Source organism: Ammospiza caudacuta, chromosome 6 (genome assembly GCF_027887145.1).
Source record: "Ammospiza caudacuta isolate bAmmCau1 chromosome 6, bAmmCau1.pri, whole genome shotgun sequence".
Taxonomy (NCBI): domain Eukaryota; kingdom Metazoa; phylum Chordata; class Aves; order Passeriformes; family Passerellidae; genus Ammospiza; species Ammospiza caudacuta.
This window is the reverse complement of record NC_080598.1, coordinates 62,567,982-62,592,925: the sequence shown is the minus strand read 5'-3', so window position 1 is coordinate 62,592,925 and position 24,944 is coordinate 62,567,982. Positions and strand designations below refer to the sequence as shown.

The following is a 24,944-nucleotide window of genomic DNA, read 5'->3' as shown; positions in this document are numbered from 1 at the left end:
CTTTTGCAGAAGCCTGGAGCAGCAGGCATGGCTGGCAGGCAGCTTGTGACTGCCTCAGCTTTGTGATGAGTGTTTGAGCTTCCCAGTGTCAATCCACACTCTGCAGGTGTCACTTGTCCCCCTTGTCCTTGTGTCTGCTCGGTGACACTGTCACAGTGTTGTCACTCCTGATGTGCTTGTCAGGAAGGGCCTGTCCCTGACACCAGCTATGCTTGGACACCTCAGGAGGGCAATTAGCTCCTAGAAAATCATGTCTGGAAGAGGGCAGGCACAGTGACCCTGTGGAGATGTGCAGCAGTGTCAGGATTAGAGGGCAGCTGATGAAATGATGGTCCTGAACCTCACCCTCTCCTGCTAAAGGTGGTGTGGGTTTGCTTTTGTTTTCCTGGAACTTGCAGCAGGCTTAGTATTACTGCTTTGCCAGCAGCTGGAGACTGATTTTCTCAGGAGCAGCCAGATAAATAAAATATTAGGCTGCTACATAGTTCATCCAGCTCTCTGTCCTCAGCCCTCAACATTCACAGATTGTTTTGCTCTGTTCTGTTTTTCCTAAGATGAAGCTCTGTTTTTAACAGGTTTCCTTCCAATCACTGGTGGAGGAACTGCAGAAAGTGTAAGTTACTACACAGATTTAATTTCTGATTAATCCTCTCTGCCTTTATGCCATGACTACAAGTGTATTGCTTCCCTGAAATAATTGGCTTTTGGCTGGGTGAAGTGTGTGTGTGGCAGGAAGCATTTCCATTTTTGAAACATGTCACACCAGATCAATACCTGCTGAAAATGCAGTTGCTGCTCTGCTAAGCAGTTAATTTCATAAACCTGGCTTTGACTAAGTGAGAAATTGCTCTGATTTGTCAGATAATAATTTTTGTTCAGTAGGCACTTGAAAAAGGGTGGGATTGTCCCCTGTGTGTTTTAAGTTGATAATTACTTTGCTGGTATGTCCAGTGAAGGCTGATTTTAAGTGTGTGTCATTCCAGGTACTCTTGATATCTTAATTTGCATTTTTTGACTGTGATAGTATTGATTAAGCATGTGAACTGCTGGTCATATAAAGCCCAGCTGGTTCTGCTGGGCTTCATATGACCAGCAGAATCACTAGTCCCAATCTTACTCTCCCTATTTGTTCCTCCTGCCTGGTCCCACTGTGGATCCCTGAGGCTGGTGTTGGGATGTGATGTGATAGCAGAGCCAAATTCTGTTTATTTGCTTGAGCAGCACATATTTTCAACCAGCTTCTGTTGTTTCTTTTCTCTTTTTAAGGATCCATGAGAAGGATGGAAAAATAAAATCAGTGGAAGAACTCCTACAAGCTGAAATCCTAAAAGTAGCAAGCAAGGAGAAGACTGTTCAGGTATCTGTGTGCAATCCCTGCAATTCTTTTGCATGTTGGTGCCACAACCACATCTGTCTGTTACTGCATGGCATTCTACAGTGATCAATCTGTAGCATCCATTTTTGTGGTGTTTTTGTGTTTCCATTGTCCAACCCTGTCTTGTTTTGTCATTGAAAAGGCTTTGACACAGGAAATAGAGGCTCTGAAAGAAGAAGTAGGAAATTCCCAGCTTGAGATGGAAAAACAGGTAAAATACTTTAGTGGCAGCAGTGTGAACCAGCCTTGCCTTGGATGTGCTGCTCACTGTTTCTGTTCTAGTGTGTTCTGTTTCACTGGTGAATGTCCTCGGGTAAGGAACTTTTTCATGCTGGAGCTACACTGTTCTTGGATATAAAACCATAAAAATGTAGGATAATTAATTATATCCTTCAGAAACCACACACCTCTGGTAGCCTGAGCTTTTTGGGCTTTTAGTATAAAATTTGGCAATAATTGCCATAGCTTAATGCATTGCAACATCAGTTCTGCCTGGGCACACTGTCCCTGTAGTAAACATGAAACCCTGGGGCATCCTTGGGGGTGACAACTTGGAAATCTCAGGTGCTGAAGTTTCTGCTCCTGTCTGGCCTTCTTGTGTTGCTGCAGCAATACTATAGGCCCAGGTAAACCCAAGACTGTTCATTTTTTTCCCCAGTGCCCAAAAAGAGTTCAATCTTGGCACAGTCAGTTTTACTTTAGCTGTCAGGAATGCAGGGATGGAGGAGAATGGGCTTTTTTGGCATGATTGCTGTCTGGCATCCAAAGCAAGGGAAGCCCACGTTTCCTCAGGGAGCCCATTCTGCAGGCAGCTCAATCCATTGTGCTGTCAGGAAATGTGCTTGTTTGTGTGGGTTGTGATTTTGGTCTGCACTCTTTTCAGTCCCTTTAGCTACATTCCAACATGTCACCCCCTGCTCAGTGTTAGAGTTTTGTCCTTTTTAGGCAAAGCTTCACAGAATTGTGTTTCTGCCTTGGGCTTTTCCTCCAAAGCAAATTTCCAGGAACTGAGGGGGTTGTTTGTGTGTATTTCCTTCCCTGGAACTGTCAGAGCCCAGAAAAAAATGCAGTTTAGGTTTGCTGTTTCTGGAATGCTCTGTGAGGGATGCTTGCTCCAAAGGTGATGTGTCTGTGCACCTTTTGGTCTCCTGCAAGCAGAAGGGAGATTTTTGGGAATGTCTGAAACTCCTGCTGTGTTGTGGCAGAGGATTGGCAGATAACCACTGTCAGGCTTTCACACAGCATTCAAAAGCAACATTCCCACTAAATCTTACATCTCCAATCCACATTCAGCCTAAGAGTAGGAAATTAAGGGAGTGCTGACTTTTCAGAGAGCACCCAAAGCTCTCAGTGGCCAGGGATGGTCTCTGTGGTTGGAGCTGCAGTTGACAGTGGGGTGGTGGCCACACTCACCCTCTGCTTCTTCCTCTGTGTCTCCTGTGGGCCTGCTTGTTGTTCCCATTTGCACTGTTTCCTTTGCTGCTCTGGAAGTCACATTTTAAATGTGGGGAATGTAAATAGTTGGAGACACTTGGTGCCTTGCAATTAAAAAAAGTGCATTTATGCTTACTGCAGCAAATGGTGCCTCTTTTGAAAGTGTCTGATAATTTTCCTCTGTGTTTCTTCATAGAGCAATTTTTAGTATTTATGTGCATTGAACTGAAGTGTTGATTATTTTCTTTAGGTGACAATAACATCCCAAGTCAAAGAACTTCAGACTCTGTAAGTGCAGTTGTTAATTCTGGTTTGCCCTGTGCACCCCTTACTGACCTCTTAAATTCAAGTCAGGTTGGAGGGATGTGGGCAAGGCATGGTGTGAGACCTGCTTGGGTAACACCTGAGCTGTAGGGGTGGGGAAATGATCAGTCAGGCCCTTATATCCCCAGCTGGGGAGGGGCAGGGAAATATTTTTGGATGAGTAGAGCACAGATTTGTGAAACCTCTGCAATGTGTCAGCACAGAGTTTGCTTTCACCTAATGAGCAGTGCCACTGATCAAGGGCATCTCCTGCTAACCCAGGCTGGAGTGGAAGTGCTCACACATTGGTTTTTAGTAGGTGAACTGTGCTTGTGCCTTTGATCACAGATTCTGCCTTTGTTAGGTGCTGTAAGTCACAGGATGTTTAATTTCCAGATGGATGAAAGAGCAAAGGGTTTATGCTGTGTTTGTCTGTGTTCAATGGCACAGGTTGAAAGGGAAGGAAAAGCAGGTGAAAACCATGGAGGCCTTATTGGAAGAGAAGGAGAAAGAGATTGTTAAGAAAGGAGAATGTCTGCAGGTAAGCTGCTTTAATATTCTGAAGGGAAATAAGTTCTGTTGCAGCTTGTCTGCTGGGAAAAATAAAGCCACACTTATAACTTTGCTTTTTATCTATCCAAAGGGTCAGAAGGATACAATTGCACAATTAACCAGTAAAGTTCAGGAGCTGGAACAACAGAACCTGCAACAACTCCAACAGGTACAGCCTGCAGAGTGGATGTGGTTTGGGAGTGCTGCTTGGTTGAACAGGAAGCTGTTTTTTCTCCTCTACCTCACACAGAGAATTTGCATTGGCTTCAACTTAGAGATGTTTTAAATCCAACTTGACTAAGCTGTTTATAATGCAGAGAGCCCACTAGTTCAGCTGTGTTCATCCAGAACAGGTTTTACATGGCTGTCAGGTTCTGGGAGGTTTTAACTGGGATGATGCTGTGCATAAAGAGGAGCTTTGGTGGTCTGAAAGCCTTGGAGCTCACAGACAGCCCCAGCTGTGTCCCAGCCACCTCCTTGCCAGGCTGGAGCAGCATCTCTGCAGGGCTCTGGTCATGCAGGAGCTTTGGCTGCAGCTGAATGTAGCAGCATCTCTTGAAGTGGTCAGGCTGTGCTGCGACTCCTTCCTGCCTTTCCCTGGGCTGGAATATTTTGGCTTTTGATTTCCTGCACTGGACTTGAGAGCAGGCAACTGGACAGCCTCGAAGCCGGGTGTTACTTAATGGAAGAATTTTTCCAATAAGGTGCTATTCTGGCTCAGTTTGGATTTTTGTTGATGGTAAAAGGAGGAGGCTGAGTTGGACTTTTATTTTGGGTGGATGTCTAGACACAGGCATTTATCCCAGGGGGAAGATGGAATGGAGAGCAATTGGCTGGTGTGAAGTTTGGGATGCTTGGTGTAAGCTCTGTTTCTGAAATCCATTATGTGATTAGATATTCTTGGAGCAATGCCTGATGCAAAATTCCTGGTATTTCTTTGGCAAGTGTCTTGCAAGCTGTGTGCTGCTGTTCATTTGAAAACTGTGCCATCAAAATGAGACTGGGAATTACTTTTTCAGGTGCCTGCTGCATCCCAAGTCCAGGACGTGGAGAACCTGTGAGTATGCAGAGTAGCACTTCCTCAGGTGCCTGCTGGGAATATGCACTGAGTTTATCTCCAGCTGAAATGTTTGAATTGCTGTCAGGAATTTCCCGGGCTTTGCTAAAATAAGCTGTTAGTGCTGGTGGCTGCTGCCATGCCTGGAGTCCCTGCCCTGAGCTGCTCTCACACTGGGAATGTGCACCCAGGGCTCTGCTAACCACTGGAATTGCTGCTGCTGCTCATGTCTGGTGCTAATTCCTCCTGCTGTTCCGCATGTTGGAGGTCGCAGTGCCTGTGGCTCAGTCGGTGGCAGCAGCGAACAGATCTGGTTTGTGCCATTTTCAGGCTGAGATGCAATAGCCAATTCAAAACTCCTGTTTTATGGAGAAATGCTGCCAGGCTTTCCTCTGCTTTGTCTGGCTGCTCCAAGGCAGAGGAAGGTTGTATGAGACTGTGCCAGGAGGGGATCTGTCTGCAAAGCAGCTCCTGGGCTGTGCTGCTCTCCCAGCAGAGCTCGGGCACAGCCTGTGTGTGGTACCTGAGGCAGCCTCAACACACAAAATGTATTTCTCTCCTGCTGCACAAACTGCCCCACTGTGAGTGGCTGTCCCTTCTTAGCATAAATTCTTTAGCATTTTTCCCCCTACTTTAACCCTTTCTCCTTACTGTCTAAACCACCTCTGCAGGTTGAAAGGGGAAGAAGAACAAATGAAGAAGTTGAAAGCTTTGGTGGAAGAAAAAGAGAGAGAAATTGCAAACCAAGTCAAACAGTTACAGGTAAAGTTTTGACAGAAACACCTTATCTTGAGGAGTGTGTATCTATATATATGCAGAGTGTGTATATATGTGAGTGTATATCTCTCTATATAAATTATAATATCTCTATTTATACATATACATATCTATACATATACATATCTATTTATACATATATTGCCTTTTTTCTTTCAACAGGACGTGCAAAAAGAAAATGAATCTTTCAAAGCTCAAATACAGGAATTAAAGCGGGAGAGCTGCAAACAGGTACAGCTTCCAATTGCAGTGTTACTGAGTGAGGTCAAAAGTGGGTGTAGGTAGCTTGCATGGATGGCATAGAAAACCAAGATTTGTATTGCCCATGGAAATCTAGGGGCACCTTTGGAGTTGGGTTGCACTGAGCCAGCTTTTCTGGCTGTTGCATATCTGTTCCTGCTTCCTTTTATCATATGGATTTGCAGCCTTATGCTCTTTCTTATGCTGTGCTCCTGGCCAGAGGGGGCTGCACAGGATTCCCTCAAGGGCCCAGAGTGCAGCAGTGCCTGTGAACAAGGCAGATCCTGGTCTCTGCTGCTGCTCTGCTCCTAACACATCTCTGATCTCTTTGTAGGCATCTCTGGCTGTCCAAAGCGAGGAGCTTCTACAAGTGTGAGTACTGCCAGGTTGCTGAATGCATTAAAGAATTGATTCAGTTCACTTAATTGCTCAGGAAATTTAGAAATAAATGCCAAATGTACAATACCAGACTATGTGAAGTGGCCAGTAAAAAAGAAATAAATTAAATTACTTTCTCATAGAAGTTGAGCATGGGAGATTCTGCTCACACTGTAATCCTCAGGTGTAATCTCCTGCAGACAGACAGTGCTGGCAATATGTTGTGCCCACCATAGAAGCAAGCCTTGATTGATGTTATTTTGAATGCATGCCAGCTCAGCTTATGGCTGAAGAGTTAAGTGTTGATGTTTCAAGCAAAAGTGACAGGCTTATTTCTTGGAACTTCAGCTTAGCAGAGAGTTGTTCCTATTACAAAATCATCTGGAAATCTCTTCCAGGGAAAACCTCAGGGGTAAAAGTGTATTATAATGTGGGGCTGAAGCACATTAAATAACTAAGTGGTAGCTAATGCTATATTGTGCTAAGCAAATTGCCACTGTCATGCATTTTTAGCTGGCTGAATTATTTGTCTTTCAAGTTAAATGACTTACAAATTGTGGATTAGGTGCTTGAGAGGGAACACTCTCATCCAGCAGGCAGTGCCTGTTCTGTGGTGTTGTACTGGCGTGGGCTGGCTGACTCTACCCTCAGCTAATGTGTTGCCTTTCCGTGGCCCTGCTAAATGTGTGCAGCTGCCTGTTGTAGGCAAACAACAGCTTTACAATGGGTTTGCTCAGGCTGAGTGCTTCAGGGAGCAGTGGGAAGCAGAAAATGCTGCCAAGTCAGTGAAAACAGCTTTTGAGAGAGAGCTGAAAAGGGAAGGCAAGTTAGTGTGTGGGAAAGGGTGTCAGTGCTTCACTGGGAATTTCTTCAATGTCTCCTGACTTGTTTGTGGTTCCCTTTGTTAATTCAGGGTTGCAGGCAAAGAGAAGGAAATTGCCAATCTCCAGAGCGAGCTCGCCTCTCAGAGAAATGCTTTTGAGCAGCAGAGGAAAAAGAACAACGTAAGGAAATTCTTCCCCCACCACTCCAGAAAAACACCCCCAAAACAACCAAACGTGTGTTCCCAGCACTCCTTGAGGCCTGGGGCATTTTGCAGAGTGTTTCTGACAGCTGTATGGTGTCCCTGGGTGCTCCTTTCCTCTTGGGAGTGACTCAGCACACCTGACTTCACTGCTCAGAGTTGTGCCAGCTCCTGGATTTGTTGATTGGATGAGAGGAAGGAGATTTGCTAAGGGACACATCCCACAGCAAGTTCTTGGATTTGGATTCAAACCTGGTTAACCCAGTTCAGAACCATGTCCTTTGCCAAGGGCAGGGAGGGTGGGAGGAGCAAAGGGGCTGAGCTCTGACAGAGTTCTGGTCCTTGTGTGGGGACATGGGGCAGGAATCACCTTCAGGGTGCTCAGATCTGGCTCTTCCCATTCCTGAGAGTGGCTAATCCTGATTTTCCAAAGGAAGTGAAGGACTGAGCCTTCCTGCACAGCAGCTGCTGATGGTGCAGTCTGGGTTCTTTGTAGATGGAATTAAAGATTCTATCTTCCATCACAGAGCTGTGGAGTTACTTCCTTGTAATGCATTACCTGTGCTGGGCAGGGGAGTGTTATCTTTTAAGTTACATGGAAGAAAGTTAAAATAGAGGGTGTTTATCTCACCTGTCTCTCTTTGATACCCTGTAAAATCCAATGAATACCAGGCAATAAGCTTTGTTTCTTAATAGTCAGACAATCTAAAGAAAATACTCAGAACTTTTGAGCAAGGAGTGCTGTTTAAGAGCTGAAATAAAGTAGAGAGAAAGAGGCTAAATAGTCTCCGCAGACAGAGGAACTGGAAAGGTGAAACAGAAAGTTTGTTTCCTGCAGAATCACAAGGTCTGAATATTCTTTGTGCTGCAGGCGAAGTCTGGCTGCTGCTAAAGGCAGACCAGGCCTGTAGATCCCAGCTTTTTCTCAGTTTTATTCAATGTTGTGTTTATTTCCTGTGAACAGCCCTTGGGATTGTGGGCTAATAGAAGTGGTGAAGTAAAATTAGTGTAGGTGTTTGCTAGGCTTTTGATGAATTCAAAATGCAACCTTTCCAAAGTAACCCTTTGCTAAAGGAGATTTGCTCTGAGGGTTGGAAAAAATGAAATCTAAATCCCAAGCACTGTAATCTCCTTGTTGCAAGGCCCCACCATCCTGCAGAGGAGCTGTGAGGTGCTCTTAGAAGAGCTCTCAGGCTCTCACTTGTTGTGTTGACATCTTGTGGAGTACACGTTTGATGACCTCGCCAAGAAAGACACAGGAGGGTGGCACCGTGGCCTTCCCACGTGGGTCTGGGATGTGCTCACCTCTTCTGAGATCCCAGAGCCTCCCAGGAGGGCTGCTGAGCACAAAACCAGCTCTCTGTGGGTGCAGTGGACAGAGCTGCAAACCCTGAGCTGTGCGTTCCCAAAATCAGTGCCAGGTTTGGGCTGGGGTGTGGCTGCAGGATCAGGGGTGTAAATGTGCACACCTCCATGTCTTCTGGGTCCATGCTGGGTTCTGCACTGCAACATGCCTAACACTCTGTTGTGTAATCTGTGGTTTGGTGTCTGTGTTCCTCACTACTTTTGAAAACTTCCCTCTTTTCTTCTTACAAGTGCAGTCAAAGTGTGGGGTCGCTGTAGTGATAATGCTCTGCAGTAACACTTGCATCAGTTTTGGACATGGGGACAGGTTGGGCAGAAATTGGCATTTTTTTCCCTCCCACTTTTCATTCAGACTCTTTGAACATCACACTTGTTTTTGCTAGTGTATGTCATACTCCCCAGCAAAATCACCTTGCAGTAACCAGCATTTAAATGCAAATGGTGGAATGTAATGGGAAATATTTCTCTGAAGTAAAAGCACAAACAGTTTGAATATTGGCTGAACTGAAATCATTCTTTCTAAAAATGATTAGGACCTTCGGGAGAAAAACTGGGAAGCAATGGAAGCATTGGCATCAACTGAAAAATTGCTGCAGGACAAAGTGAACAAGACTGCCAAGGTTGTAATGTTGACTGCTAGAAATGATGCATTAAGCTAGAAGCAGATCTGCAGCTGGTTCTTTAAGTGAAATGGAGACATTTAACTTTTACTGCAGTTTAAGTATAACCTCTTCTGAGTGATCATTCATATACTTTCACCTCTGCTTCTTCCTGTTGTCTTTAGGTTGTTTGGTTTTTTTTTTTTTTTTGAATGGTTAGTTTGTGGGCATGCTGACTTTTGATTTCTATTTGCATAATTGTTAGAGCTGTTGTGAATAGTTTTTGATTTGTGGGGAGCTCCAGATAAAAAGCTGTGCTGGTGAGCAACCTGCTTTCTTCTACTGGGCTTTGGCTGTGCTTGAACAAATCTGTTGGACCTGGGAAGAACCAGGACTAAATTATTATTATTATTATTATTATTAAAAAATCTGGGAGCTTCTCAGAAAATTCTCACCACAGCTGTGAATTTCCTTCTTTGAAGGCACGTGAAGCTTGATAGGGAATATTGGACCAATGTTCAAGATGATCTGGGATGTGACTTGCTTGTGTTTGCCATGGGCCTGATTCAGTGTTCATTGCCACTGTGCAGAACTCAAAAAGAAAAAGCATCCACCTAACCCTAAGAGCAGCAGCCAGGAGCAGAGGAGCTCTGCTTTGGGGTTGTGTGTCTGTTCTGGAGCTGTCTCTGTGCTGGCAGGACCTGTCCCTGCTCTCACTGTGTGCTAATGCTTGCCTGCTTTCTCCTGCAGCTGGAAGACCTCAGCAAAGCCTTTTGCCCCTTCGTGGTGGCTCCTAAATTGCTGCCAGCTAACACCCAGCACAGCCTCACCACCTAATGTCTCCTGTCTGTTTCTGTCTCTGAATCTCAGCCTGCTCACGCCACCGATCCCTTGCAGCAGAGGAACTCAGAGCAGCACTGATGTCAAAGGGAAAAACAATCCCAAATTATCAGTGGAGGATTTTGGCTGAAAGCTGCCCTTCTGTGCAGTGTTTCAGGCTTTCCACATTTAAGTTTAAATGAGAGTCTGAGTGTTGTATGGCTAAACTAACCCAATCTGCCACAAGCACAGCGAGCACATGTCCTGTGGCTGCTCTGCTTTTAATGTTAAATACATGGAAGGGCAGATCTGTGGTGCCTGTGGCTCTGGGTATTTATATTTGCAGAGCACTAACAAAAAAATATCTGGAGATTGTCACACGGCTCTAATAATTATCTCCCATTGCATCCAGGGTTGGGAAAAGAGGATGTAAGTGGCTTCCTCTTAAGTATTTAAAAGTAATGTTTGAAAGTCTTCCTTTCTTGGCCTGGTTCAAATGTGCATTAACACAAAGTTTCCTTTTGATTTAAATTCTCTGTTTCCAAAGTGATGATGTTATCTTACGGTGATTTTTTTCACACCTAAAATTATCTTAAAAGTACAGATTAGAAAATAAAAATAGTTGATTGACTAAACTATTTGATTTTGAGCTCACTTCACTTGAGTGGCAGGACTGGTGCTATCTGTTGATGCAGTTACTCAGCACAGTGCAGTTTGTGTTGTGGACAAGTGAACAATGGTGTAATTTCTGTACAAGCAGGCTAGATTGGAGGAGAACTGCAGAAAATAAAAGCTTAAGTGAGAGCAAATGCAAAGGCCAAATTCTGAAGCAATTTGGTGCCCATTTCTGAAGCAATTTACTGCAATTTTAGAGACTATAGCTCCTTTCTCACTTAGAAAAAGACTTCCTGGGTTAAGTAAATTGCTGTAGGCAGAGGAGAGGCTGTTGCCAGGTCGGTGAGTGAAGTCCCCAATGTCACCTGTGCCCTCTTCTTGCTTTAGGAGAAGCAGCAGCACTTGGAAGCTGCCGAGGTGGAGACGCGCCAGCTCCTCCAGAAGCTCTTCCCCAAAGTCTCTCTTCCTTCCAACATGGTAAGAGAAGTGGATCTGTTTAACCTCCTGCTGGGGTCAGGGAGCTCTGCTCCTGCTGGGCTGGGCACTCCTGGGGTGTTTCCTCACAGCCCCTCTGTCCCAGGGCTTTGCAGTGGGGTCAGAGTCGCTCTCGCTGGTGATGCCTGTGCTTGCACAGGGAAGCAAAGCTGTGGATGGGTTGCTTCAAGAAGTGTTAAAAGAGCAAAATAAAAGTTGTTATCTTGTGGGTTTTATGCCCCAACATCTGATTTACCTGTTTGTGTTACCTTGTGTCTCATTGAGATAATAAATTTTCAGGGGTGGATGATGCCTGCTGTCGTTGCTCACTGGCACAATGGGATCTCTGTATTCCCAACCTTTCCAGAGGAGCTGCAGTGCCTCAGTGACACTTAATACAATTTTGGGGGTTTTATTTTGTTCCCAAGCACCAATTTTATAGTTCATATTTTTGGTGACTTTCAGTGATTTTTGGTGAATTTCAGTGATTTTTCAGGGGAAATGCCCTGGGTTCATGGGGTTCAGATGGGGTCAATAACATCACGTGAGTCTGGAAACATGGGTACATTTCATTTATAACCCCTGGAAGTTTTGAATATTTGTATTTAAAATTGTTCCTAAATGTGCTAAAGTAACTATCCTGATAAAAGGACTTTCTGTAAGGTTATAAAATAACTTTTTTAGAGTTACACATCATCTGCTTGAAGTGCTCAGGGATTTGAGGAAAGATTCCTTTGAATCTTCAAATGCTTCTGCAGAGCCCTGACACTTGCAGGGAGTCCTGTGTCACCCAGCTGCATTTCAGCTCCTCCAGGCCCCCCTGAGCTGTGTGTGTGTCTCATCACCTCGTGCTCCTGGGCTGCTGCCTGCTGTGTGTGCCTCAACAACAACCATGGGGCTGTGTGTGAGCCCCAGGGCCTTGGGACACTGCTCCCTCAGCAGTGGGGAGGGAAATGGCCTGAGGAGAGCCCTCCTGAGGTTATTCTCAGCCTAAAGTGAATGATTTCCCAACAGAGCCACAGTGAGTGGATATGTGGGTTTGAGAAGATGGCTAAAGAATACCTAAGAGAGGCTTCAGGATCTGAAGATGTCAAGGTAGGCACAAAAAATGGACAGCTGGTGTGTGGGATAATGGATTTGTCCAGTATAAATATTGAAAACTGTGCTGTGGGTTGGGAAGTTCAGGTTCTCAGAGAAGTCACAAGAAAATTGTTTTATGTTACTTCTAGAATGGTTTGGGTTAGAGATCATCCAGTTCCAGCCCCTCTGCCTTGGGCAGGTTGTTCAAGCCTCATCCACCCTGGCCTTGAACACTTTCAGAAATGAGTCAGCCACAGCTTCTCTGGGCAACCTGCTGTTCAGATATTCACAGAAATGTATTTGCATCTTTGATAAGTACCTTGTAGAATTGTGAGTTTATCAAATTGAAAATCCCCATTCTTTTATTTTAACTGATGGGGTTTTTTTTATAGTAACTCAGAGTTTATGGCTGCGTGTCACAGACATCTTTTATGAAAAATCCTTTCCTTAGGATTTTTCCTCCTGAGAAGCTGAGAGGCCTCAGGAACAAGATGTAAACATTGATTATCTGCTGCTGTGGAATGCAACAGGTGCATCTGTGGTTGGCCCATATTGGTTGTTTTTTATTAATGGCCAATCACAGTCAGCTGGCTCAGACTCTCTATCCAAGACACAAACCTTTGTTATCATTCCTTCTGATTCTATTGTTAGCTAACCTTCTGATGAAATCTTTTCTTCTATTCTTCTAGTATAGTTTTAATACAATATATATTATAAAATAATAAATCAAGCCTTCTGAAACATGGAGTCAGATCCTTGTCTCTTCCCTCAACCTCAGACCCCTGACAACATGGTCACAACTGAGTATTAAGAGTTGTAGGTGAACACTGCACTTGCTGTTATTTTTTTGTGGGTTGGAAAGACAGAACTGCCCAGGAGTGATACCAGCTTGTTGAAATAAGATGAATGGAACTGAAATGCATCCACTGAGATGTGACTCTTGTGGTGCCTTTCCTCCTTTGCCAGGCTATGGAGCAGAAGTTGAAGGAGGCTGAGGAAATGCACATCCTGCTGCAGCTGGAGTGTGAGAAATACAAATCTGTTCTGGCAGAGACAGTAAGTGGGATGCCTGGTCACCTCTGTGATGTTCCAGCTGCCTTTCTTCTGCTCTGAGCTTTCAAATCCCTCTCTCTTCTTAGGAGGGGATTTTACAAAGGCTACAGAGGAGTGTGGAAGAGGAAGAAAGCAAATGGAAGATAAAAGTTGAAGAATCACAGAAGGAACTTAAACAGGTATTTCTGAAGTTGTTTTTTTTTTTCCTCAGCAGCCAGGCAGGCTCTGCTTGAAGTCACAGAGGGTGTCTGAGCTCTGTGAAGGCAGGTGTGGAACAGCCCTGGCTGCCTGGTTTGATGTGTGCATGGCCAGGGGATGAAAAAGGTGAAGTCCGCAACAAGTATAATAGGAATGATTCCTCATATCAATGGTGTTCTGGTGCTCTGATACTTGGCTTCATGTAAAGGCTGGGTTTTCACTTTTGAAGGAATGTATTTTCACTAAAGAGACTGAAAAATGGAGGATTTGTGGATATCTTTAGATTTATGTCACTATTTCTGTTGCCGTCTTTACAGAAGCAAGAAAAACAAATGGCACAGGTATAAAGTCTTTGATCATTATGATAAATCTGTGTCACAGTCATAGAATTATTTGGATTGGAAGGACCTTAAAGCTCATCCAGTTCCAGCCCCTGCTATGGCAGGGACACCTTCCACTGTCCCAGGCTGCTCCAAGCCCTGTCCAACCTGGCCTTGGACACTCCAGGGATGGGGAGTCCTTTGCAGATGCTGCAGGAAGGAATGTATTTCCACTAAAGAGACTGAAAAATTGAGGATTTGTTGGTATCTTTAGATTTGTGTCACTGTTTCTGTTGCCATTTTTACAGAAGCAAGAAAAACAAAACAGCACAGGTATAAGGTCTTGACCATTATGATGAATCTATGTCACAGAATCCCAGAATGGTTTGGGTTGGAAGGGACCTTAAAGCTCATCCAGTTCCACCTCCTGCCATGGCACGAACACCTTCCACTGTCCCAGGCTGCTCCAAGCCCTGTCCAACCTGGCCTTGGATAATTCCAGGGATGGGGAGTCCTTTGCAGATGCTGCAGGAAGCAGCCAAATAATAAATAATAATATTAATGCTGATGGGATAGGAAGCCAAAGATTGACTGTACAAGTGTCCCATTAATGTGCCCAGAAATATATATTTTTCTGATCCTGGTAACTTGGACTCTGTTTTTATTGAGCACATAAGGTTTTTTCTGAGTATATTTGTGAGCAGATATGGGCTCTTTGTGCTAAAATTGAAGTATCATAGAATCATAACAGTTTTCTGGAAGCTGTTAAAGTGCTGCTCAATCCATTATGGTCAACTAATTACACTTGAAATTGCCTGCAAAGCTTTCCTTGTAGGAAGGCTCTGTTGATAGCAAAAGTGGGAAGAAAAAGGGCTTTTATGTTTATTTTCTAATCTAGAATTAAAGTAGGTCAAACAGCTTTTTTTAAAAAGTAATTTCTAAAGTATCTGTGCTTAGTAAATTTGAGTGGCACTGTGTGAGCCTGGCACAAACAGATGATTTATAAACATCTTGTTTGAGGGGCTTATAAAGGCTGTCAGATCTGGAACTATAGATGTGCTGCCATCTGCTGCACTTACACAGCCCCAAATGAGGCTGAAAATGCTGGGTTTGGGTACAGAGATGGTGAATACTCCCAGTCTGGGAAGGATATTTTCCCTACCATGGCTAATGGACAACTGGATTAGTGCTTCTATTCCAAATCTTTCAGGCATGTGGCCTCTAAGTATGTCAGAGAACTTGGGCTGGGAATAGATAGGAATGGTGTAGATTCAGTAGATTGAATTATTTGAGTGAGCATCTCATTTTATTCAGCCACTCTGATTTCATCCATAATATTTTTAGGATAAAATATTTAGATATTTAGGATTAAATATTATAGATAATTTCTACAACAGCATTGTAGATAATTTTTACAATATTATAGATAATTTATTATAGATTTCTACAATGTTATAGATAATTTCTTTGTGTATTTATGCAGAGTTTGTCTCAGACCAGCCCAACTCAATATTTTTATTTTTCCCCCAAACTGCAGATGCGTTCCGTGGTCACTTCCTTGCAGCACGAGGTGGAGAGGTTAAAGGAAGAAAACAAAGAAGTTGAAACTGTAGGTGCAGGTGGTTTTTTCTTCTTGCCTTTGAAGCTTTATGTTGTTGAAGCACAGTTTAGGCTTGTGCTGTAAATCTGAACTTCTCCCAGCCTGTGCTGCAGTTTAACCTGAGCCTTTGGGGCAGGGTTTTTAAAAGGCAGAGAAGCTGGAAAGTTGTTCTGGTTTTTACTTCTGTACTCACCCACTGAGGCTCTTTCTTGGGAGATTGAGCAGTTCACTGCTTGTTGACAATCATGGGCTTGATTCTTTCTCTTTGTATCTTATTTTTGAATGTTTAAATCTGCAGTCTGATGTTTAAATATGTGCAATCGCTGGGCTTGAAATGCTCTCAAAACATCATGGAATATTTGATAGAAATTTACAGCCTATTATAAGCAAATAATCAAGCCAATAATCAAGCAAATGATACTGCAAGAAAACACTGGAAACATCTGATTTAACTCTGTTTTTCTGTTTCTAGCTTAAAAAAGAGAGAGAACATTTGGAAAGTGAACTAGAAAAGGCAGAAATAGAACGATCCACTTATGTTTCAGAAGTCAGAGAGGTAAACACAATTGTCCAAGCTGTATTTTATTTTTTTTTCCTTTTGATTACCAGTTGCCTGGCAAACTAACCTAGTGCTTAGCCCCTGTGGCTGAGGAGTTTGTGTGCTTGTGACCTTAGGCTAGAGCAGCACACTAATAACTGAGCAGAAGAGAACGGGCATACTAAGGAGACAAATCCTAAAAAACTCTAAACTTCATTTCAGCTCAAAGATCTCTTGACTGAATTGCAGAAAAAACTTGATGATTCATATTCTGAAGCAGTAAGACAGAATGAAGAGTTAAATTTGGTAAGAAGCTTGTTGGGCACAAATGAGGCTCCCAGCATACGTCTGAAGCGGAGACTTATTTCAAATCCTATCTGTTCTGCTAACCTCTTCAGCCTGATATTTTTGTCCATTGAAATCATTTATGTAGTCTGACTTTTACAATTTGTCTCTTTTCTCTGCTCCTAACAATAGCATGTCTGGTTCTTAAGACTTTTTCCCAAAGTCTGTAAGACTTTCATTCCTGAAACTTCTTGAGAAGATTTGCAGTGTAGGCATATGCAGCAGCAAATGTTATGTCCTTGGAGCAACAAAAGTGGTGCTCTCATCAGTTTAACTGGAGGATTATTCTCCTCTGGTGGATTTTTTCCCCCCACCAAAGCTTTTGAGGATGCAGCAGTGCTGTCCCTGCTCTGTGCAGAGCCTTTTCCATCCTGCTCTGTATGAACAGAAATTGGCCAGACCCAAAGTTGGATGAATTGAGAGTATTCAGCCGTCAGCTGCTGACACCCTGCCGTGGCTGAATGGCTGTGCTGGCTTGGTGCTTGCATGTGTCACAGCCTGTTTGGCTGGAAATGCTTCCAGCCAATAATGCTCCTATAGCAACTCTCTCAAGAAGGACTTGGATTAACAGGATGGACCTAAGGATGCATGGTTGTCCATTTCCCTTCTCACTTGTTTCAGTGACCTGTTTTTTAAGGCTACAGGAGCAGTCAGAGCCTTCCTCTGCTTGTGTTTGGCCAGTGCTTTCCTGCTTTTGAGCCAGAGTTAGGGAGGGTTGTCCCTGTCACCGTGTCTGTGGGATGATGGGACAACCAGGCTACTGCCACTGATGGAACTGGGCTGAAATAGCTGATTTAGAAAAATCACCACCACCACCACCACAGTAACAATGTGCTGAAGTTAATGGTACACCAGCCTCAGCAAGCAAAGCCTCTCATTCTGAAAGCAAGGAAAATGGGAATTGAATACATATCTGGGAGTTAATCAGCAAACACCAACCTCTTTGAGGCAACAATTTATTATGTCTGTGTACAACAAAAGCTCAAAAAGCTGAGCTCCCTGCTAGGGCAGCTTGAGTGCAGTGTGGTTGTGCTGTGCTGGTGGGAGTGTGAGGGTGTGTTAAACAACCAGCTCCATGCAGCTGCCTCAGGAATGCTGTCCTATTCCTGAGGAATACAAATTGTGGGGTTTCAGAATGGGTTCCTCACTATTTAAAAGGTAAGCAACTGAAAATGCAGAGGAGCTTCCTCAAAATGTGTAAGCCCAGCACTCACCAGCCCAGGTGCTCCAAAGGGGGGAAGCCTTCCAAGGGTGAGACAAACACAATGTGTAGGTTTGGAGTCAGTAAAAATTCAGGGCTCTGAGTAGCCCATTGTTCCCTCCTTTAATCTCCTGCTGGCTTGCAGGAAGATTGACAGCAGGAATAGTGAACATTAGCACAGCACACTTGAGAGGCACAAATCCAACAAAATTGGCACTCAAGCTCCTTGTTAGCACTTCTGTTTGAGGCTCAAGCCTCAAGTGCTCTGGCTGGTTCTGTGTGCTGTATTGAAGAGCAATCAAAATATCCTTTAAAAAAACCTGTGTATCCTTTGGAAAGGCTGCAGTTTAAGTACTGACTGCAGCCAGTACAAAGTATTCATCCCTCTTGACTGAAATAGTTTCACTGTTTTGGATTGAATCTAAACACAATCGACAAGTTAATATCCCCCTGTCAGTGATTCATGCCTTGATGTGCCATTAACAGACTGGTTAAGTCAACATAGTTGTAGTAAGTGGTGCTTTATTAAGATGATAAGTAGAGCTTTTTAGTTTGTTCAGCAGTAGAGAGACTGTTTAGCCTGCTCTAGCAAGATGACAATCTTCATTTTTGCATATTTGCTGTGAATTAAATTGGAGTCTGGGCCGACTCCCTTGATAAGGATGCTGGAGAGGCTGATGCTCCTCCTGGAATGGAGTTGAAAAGTTGAAACCACTCGTAAGGAAGCCAATGCCAACCACGTTTTTGTCTTCTGCAGTTTCCATTCTTTACCTTTATCTTTACAGATGGAGTCTCTCTTCCTTGACTGTCCTGGTAAACCTCATCATACATGTGCACTAATCCCCTGTGTGCAGTAATTGTTAGTAAATCTGACTCCCTTTGCAGTCCATGTGCACTGGGTTAATCCCTGGGACAGACAGAGGAGGTCTGTGTGTGTGGGAGTGGAACTGATCTGCTTGCTTACTCTTTTGCAGCTGAAAACACAGCTAAATGAAACACTATCAAAACTCAAAGTTGATCAAAATGAGAGAGAAAAAGTAGCTGGTGACTTGCCCAAGGTAAGCAGAGACCCTTAGCAGTTGCACATATAAATGTTCTCAAAACTCCTCAGTGTCTGTGATTTTGCAGTGCTGGAAATGATGATTTGTGACTTGATTTGAGCTGGTGGGTGTCTTGCTCCACTGGCTGGGACTGTAAGAGCTCTACCTGCATGTCAGAAATGCATGAAACTGCAGCTAAAATAAAATGATGAAATGGTAAAACAGCTAAAAGCTCTTGTTTAATCATCCTTCTTGAAATACTCCCCTGTTCACGATAATTTTATGCCAATAGGTACAAGTGGTGATTTGTGGCTGGCAATTCTCTATTTAAAAGAAACCCCAGCCTAACAAAAAGCCCATCCCACAGCCCTACAGGTTTTTAATGGCAGTCTCAAATGGCAGAGGGCTGCAAGCTGCTTTACAAAGCATCTGCCCTTTTGCACGTGGTGACATGTCCACTGTAACCCAGCAGACTGCAAATCCTAAAAGTTGGATCTGTGCAAGTGTGATGGGACAAACAGCTGGGTTTCCTGTGCTTTTCCTCAATGACAGGATGGGTTGGAGTGGGAAATCTTGAGGCATGAGAGGTCTCAGTGCTGTCTGTCACTCCAGAAACAAAGGTGTCATGGGGGAATTGGTAAATGGAGACAGGAATAGCCTGTGGAGTGCTGGGCTCTGGCTCCAGGCTCTGCAGCACCTTATTCCTCCAGGATAGTTTCAAATTGGGCTGAATTCTTCCAGAGTTGGAGTGGGAAATGCTGTTGGGGGAGCATATTTTGTCCTGGACAGGGATAGATGATCACAGAAGAACTGGAGGAGGTGAGAAGCTAAAGGAAACTTGCTGAAATAAAGAATTTAAAACATTTTGCTCTGGATAGTTGTGTTGGGTGTTGAATACAAAGCCATGACGTCCATGGTTCATGGGGTTAGGATTTTGGAGACCTGCGCTCCTATGAAATTTGTAAAATTTACTGCATGATTTTTACCTGATAACCTCATGTGAAACTATTAAAACTTCCCTGTGGGATTGCTCTCAGGTGCAGACAGGCTGACATGCAACATGCTGATTGTGAGGAGACATGTCAGTCTTGGCAAATGGATTGGTCCCTGGAGCAAATCTGCCATAAAACAGATTTTCTGGCATAATCTGGGATAAAACAGAAATCTTTAGACAGAGCTAAAGATTTCCTGTGTCTCTGGTGCTCTCAGGGAGATGGGGCTTTGCTGATTGTTGTGCCTTCCCTGTTTCTTCCTTTCTTGTATTTTTTTTTAATGTCTTTTTTTTTTTTTTTATCCTGTCTTTCCCTTGCAGGCCCAGGAGTCTTTGGCAGCTCTGGAGAGAGAGATTGGGAAGGTTTTTGGGGATGCCAATGTTATTGAAAACAGCGACGTTTGCACAGACTCGGTGAGTGATTCCTGGAGCTCCTGCTCAGGGGCCACTCACATCTCAAAGTGGCAGCTTTGGGAAGTGAGGCCCAGCAGAGGAACAGGATGTTTGGGTGATTGGGGCTTTATCCAGTGCTGCAGCTTGCCAGGGTGTCAAGGATTCACTGATTTTGCTGCTGCCTGGATTGTGACCTCCTTCCTGTGCCTCAGATTTGCAAAAAGGGGAGGGAGGGATTCTGGGCTTTTGTGGGTTTTTTGTTTGGTTTGGGCAAAAGTGGGGAGATCCCCAGATTTGTCCCTTCAGGAAGGGAAAAGGGAAGCCAAAAATAACTCTGCTGATGACTAAGTGGGCTGAAAACACTGTGGGGTTTGCCCTTCTGACATCAGTAATGCCAAAGAAAGGCAGTCTTGCACAATCTGTTACACTCAGAGATTCTCGTGCCAGAACATGGTTTCTTCTGCTCCTCTGCAGCTGTGGCCAGGAGCCAGAACTTGATTTCAGCTGGGATTTGTGTAGACCTTCATGTGGTCCAGCAGCAAAATGTTGCTGAGATGAGCTTCAGCCCTGGATGCTGTGGGTGGGTGACTCTGCAGGCTGGGGGTGTTCCTGTATCCTCCAGCAGTGACATTCCAGCTTTGGGGGCTGGAATTGGGGGCAGGTGGCTCCCCTGAGCCTGTGGGTTGCTGTGAGCACAGCTGGGTGTGGAGCTGGTCCTTAGAGCATTGCCCTAAAGACACCACCTGCACAGGGACTGGGGATTTGTCACTGCTTTTTCCATCTCTGGCAAAAAGAGGCTTTCACACCAGCCCTGGAACAGCTTTCCAAGGGCAGTTGGGAAGGCTGAGGAGTGGTGTCAATGGAGCTCATTCCCCATTTTCTTCTGAGGGACAGAGTGGAAGAACCTGCTGTCATTTGAGGGGCAGAGGAGCACTTGCTGATAGCACAAATAATTTATATCAGCTCCTTTTAGCTGCTGAACCTAAATGGCTTCATCAGCTGTGAGAGGAAGCTCGGGGTCCTCTGAGGAGAGCTGCAGGAAAGCCTTTGCAGTCATCAGCAGGAATGAAATGGCTTTTCCAGCTCATCACTCAAGGATGCTGATGGACCCTGTGCTGGGCTCACCATGGCTCAGCCAGAGATGCAGCTGGGCCTGGGAGATTTCAGATGTGCCAACCCTGGGAGCTGATTCCTGCGGGATGGCAGAGCTGCTGAGCCCTCCCTGTGCTCCCATGGGAGGCCAGGGGCTTTCGTGCTGATGCCTTGTGAAGGCTGAGCTAGAACAGAGGCTGGACAGAGCTAAAGAATAAAGCAGGGATTTATTAAAAGGCCTCAATGGATCCACCTTGGGCAGCACCAGAGTCCAGCCAGGGCTGCACCCAAGATGAACCAAAATGGTCACAAAATGGAGAACTGGTCACAGGGTCTCTCATGTGACCGTGTTCACAGAGGTCCAAAGATGAGGGAAGAGATGAGAATGTTGACTCCGTGTTTCAGAAGGCTTGATTTATTATTTTATTATATATATTATATTAAAACTATACTAAAAATAGAAGAAAAGATTTCATCTGAAGGCTGGCTAAGAATAGAAAAAGAAAAAATGGTAACAAAGGCTTGTGCCTTGGACAGAGAGTCCGAGCCAGCTGACCGTGACTGGCCATTAATTAGAAACAACCAACATGGACCAATCACAGATGCACCTGTTGCATTCCACAGCAGCAGATAATCAATGTTTACATTTTGTTCCTGAGGCCTCCCAGCTTCTCAAGAGGAAAATCCTACGTAAAGGATTTTTCATAAAAGATGTCTGTGACACTCTCACTTTGATCAGTTCTGCTCCATTTGCATATTGGAGTTCATTGTCCAATTCCAGCTTTAGCCCATGAAGTCCCATCCTGCTTATTTTTCTCTCTTCAGTCCATTTTATTTATGTTCTTGGGCTGAGGTTTGGATCATTTGTCCTTGGTGCCCAGCTGGAGCAGGAATTGTTTTGTCTCCCTGCTCTGTGCACAGGGCTCACCATCCCCAGACCCACACACTACAGCAGCACAGAGCCTGAAAAAAACAGCAAAGCCAAAACCTGAGGCATCAGTGCCAGTCAGGAGCTGTGTCCCTGTCTGCAGCACCTGGAGAAAAGCCCCCCTCAATCCAATGCCAGCTCTCTGTGCTGTGCCTTCATGGCTTATCCATGGGGACAGCAGTGCCATCAGCTGTGCCATCACCTGTGCCATCAGCAGTGACAGCAGAGCCATCAGCTGTGGCATCTGTGGCTGATGGCTCTGGGCAGCCCTCCTGAGCTGGGCTGTCACCAGATGTGCCCTGTGGTGGCCCAGATGTGCTTGTTTGGTTTAATTGCCTTACCTCACAAAAACCCCTGTGGCTCTCTCATTGCTCTGCTCTTGCTGCACATTGTGGAGCCCAGGTTCCTGCCAGAATATCCATGGCTTTATTCTAAAGAGGAGTGTGGAAAAACAGTCCTAATAAACCTGCAATTAAGCTTTCATTAGTAAAAATACATTAATTGTCTAAGCAGCACTCGTGACAGGTAGCCATTGGCAGAGGCTGGAATTAGAACAGTATCTTTTCTCCAAGCCTTTTCTGCTGCCTTTTTTTTTCCCTCTTTTTGAGGGGAGAAAAGGAAACTGTCTCCCCAGAAGCCTAAAAACCCAGCTGAAAATAGCTCTGAGATCAAAAAAGAAAGTCTTCCAGCCACTTCCACCTAGCAACAGTGCCTCTTTTTTTTTTTTTTTTTTTAATTTTTTTTTTATTTTTACTAAGGGCCTGAAAACACATGCTCAAAAATGAACATATTTGTTCCTTCTGGGTGCTGGAACCAACCCACAAAATTGAGAAATGATACTTGCTTAAACCGTCAAACACACTCAGAGTGTTTTCTTTAGATTTCTTTGCTTTCTATTTAAAAATAGACCATTTGGGGTTTCTAATCAGCTGCTTTGTCACTTATGGGACCAGCTGATGACTAAAGGGGGCTTTTAGTGTGCTTTAAGGAAGTAATTTATATTCAGCAGCTTGCTTAGGCACTGAGCTGATTTTGAGGCTTATGTGCAATGTAATGTGCTTTTCCCCCAAATCTCAGTGCAGAGCAGTCCATCACTGGGAACTGGGAATGCCAAATGTGTGAAACAGCCAAGGGGAATCTGTCCAGGCTGCTCAGCTCCTCCTGTAGCTGCTGGGTCTGAAATCACAGGGGCTTCCACACTGCCATCCTCTTCCTCTCTTCATCCTCATCTCCCAGAGAAGTGGATCACAGAATCCCAGACTGGTTTGGGTTGGGAGGGACCTTAAAGATTATCCCATTCCAACCCCCTGCCATGGCAGGAACACCTTCCACTGTCCCAGGTTGTTCCAAGCCCTGTCCAACCTGGCCTTGGACACTGCCAGGGATCCAGGGGCAGCCACAGCTTCTCTGTGCCAGGGCCTCACACCCTCACAGGGAAGGATTTATTCTGTTTATCTGCCCTAAATGTCCCCTCTTTCCCCCAAGTGATGCAGAGCACAGGGCTGGGGCTCAGCAGTGTGAGGCAGCTGTGCACCCCTGGGTTAGCAGGAGGACTGTGCTGAGCCCAAATCCATTGGGATCTGCTCAGGATTGGCCCCAGGAGGATTGGGGATGTGTCTGCAATTCATGAGTGAGCAGTGCCTGGCATTGGTGAGGCCACAGAACAGAAGGGAGATGCAGTAAATGAGGCAGGGAGGGAGGAGCTGTTCCCAGAGGGGCTGGGAGGGCACTGGGGGCTCCTTCCTTCTCCTGCTGGGTCTGTGCTGCTGCCCAGAGCTGGATTAATTCATCTGTTGGCTGCTAATTGCCTTTACCCTTCCACTGCCATCGGGCTGTGTGAGACTGCTAAGCCAAGTCTCAGCCCTGACAGACCTGATTTTCTGCTTTAATATGGGTAAAACAGGTTAAGGCTGCCCTAATACAGATCCCAGTGATTTTCTTACAGTAGACAAATGTTTACCAGTTGCACAGGAGTAAGAGCTTTGCTGTAGATTGTTTTGTTCTCTTGTCTGAGCCCAGAGTCGTTCCTGTAATGCTGCAGGTGCTTGAGTTTGATTTACTGCTCGTTTTGCATTTCCAGCCAAATGGGAGCAGGGAAAATGGCCCTCTCTGAACTCCCTCTAATTTCCCTGGAGCTCTGGGGAGAGATTTGCACCCACATTATGCATCAGTCTCATTCTGTGGGTAACACCAGAGTGGGGCTGATGGATGCTGGGAGCCTGCAGACACCTCTGTGCCTCTGTGGAGAACTGGGTACTTCTGCAGTGCTGACACCATGGCACAGTTGCTTATTTTAGCTGTTAAATTTCAAGGAAAAGCTCTCCTGCAGGTGATGTGCATGTCTGTGTTCTGGGCTGAATAAGGAGCAGTAAGGTGGGTGTGTGTGTTGGATGTGGAGTGCTCTGTGCATGTCTGCAGGAGTTAATCAATAAATATAATAAAGCAGGGGTTAATAAATATATAATAAAAGAGGGATTACACAGCACTGTTAGCCCAGGCTGACAGGCAGGGAGGCAGGAGGGGGAGAGTCCATCTTCAGCTGTGACACTTCCTGATTAAGAAACTGTTGAATTCTTAGAAAAAAACCCCAAACATTTATTTTTGTTTCAAAACACAAGCTCAGCATTTTCATTTCAGCACAAGAAGCTTTCTAGCTCGTGGTAGCTTTCATTTTTCCTGTTTTCATTTTCTTCCTGTTTTCTGGTGCTGGCCAGTGGGAATTTCCCAGGGCTTTGGAGCAGAGGGTGAATCCGTGGGATGGCTGTGGGTGGGGAAGGGTGTGGAACTGCAGGCAGATGTTCCACAGCTGGAGCTGCCTTGGGCTGGGGTGTTGGGTTCTGCTGAGGACACCTCCCTCAGCTCCTCAGTCACACCCAGGCCTTGGTGGTGCAGGAGTTTGGCTGCTCCAGCTCTGGGCTCAGGAGTGGTGAAGGCTGAGCTAGAACAGAGACTGGACAGAGCTAAAGAATAAAGCAGGGATTTATTCAAAGGCCTCGATGGATCCACCTTGGGCAGCACCAGAGCCCAGCCAGGGCTGCACCCAGGATGAACCAAAATGGTCACAAAATGGAGAACTGGTCACAGGGTCTCTGACTTTGATCAGTTCTGCTCCATTTGCACCTTGCAGTTCATTGTCCCATTCCAGCTTTAGCC

General features: G+C 44.9%; 1 protein-coding gene across 11 annotated transcripts in view; it reads left to right on the top strand.

Moving 5' to 3' along the window:
• Nucleotides 1–24,944, top strand: part of KTN1 (kinectin 1) — a 57,171-nt gene that overhangs the window by 29,641 nt on the left and 2,586 nt on the right. For 3 of the 11 annotated variants that reach the window (XM_058807565.1, XM_058807568.1, XM_058807564.1), the window contains 21 exons: nt 576–613; nt 1,267–1,357; nt 1,518–1,586; nt 3,060–3,097; nt 3,563–3,653; nt 3,756–3,833; nt 4,684–4,721; nt 5,393–5,483; nt 5,661–5,729; nt 6,073–6,110; nt 7,030–7,120; nt 9,039–9,125; nt 10,926–11,015; nt 12,027–12,107; nt 13,059–13,148; nt 13,232–13,324; nt 15,201–15,272; nt 15,736–15,819; nt 16,024–16,107; nt 18,322–18,405; nt 19,700–19,792. In XM_058807565.1, coding sequence (XP_058663548.1) covers nt 576–613; nt 1,267–1,357; nt 1,518–1,586; nt 3,060–3,097; nt 3,563–3,653; nt 3,756–3,833; nt 4,684–4,721; nt 5,393–5,483; nt 5,661–5,729; nt 6,073–6,110; nt 7,030–7,120; nt 9,039–9,125; nt 10,926–11,015; nt 12,027–12,107; nt 13,059–13,148; nt 13,232–13,324; nt 15,201–15,272; nt 15,736–15,819; nt 16,024–16,107; nt 18,322–18,405; nt 19,700–19,792 — 1,590 coding nt within the window. The remainder of the gene's footprint in view (nt 1–575; nt 614–1,266; nt 1,358–1,517; nt 1,587–3,059; nt 3,098–3,562; nt 3,654–3,755; nt 3,834–4,683; nt 4,722–5,392; nt 5,484–5,660; nt 5,730–6,072; nt 6,111–7,029; nt 7,121–9,038; nt 9,126–10,925; nt 11,016–12,026; nt 12,108–13,058; nt 13,149–13,231; nt 13,325–15,200; nt 15,273–15,735; nt 15,820–16,023; nt 16,108–18,321; nt 18,406–19,699; nt 19,793–24,944) is intronic. The other 8 variants (XM_058807575.1, XM_058807570.1, XM_058807569.1 and 5 more) reach the window with 7 other exon arrangements.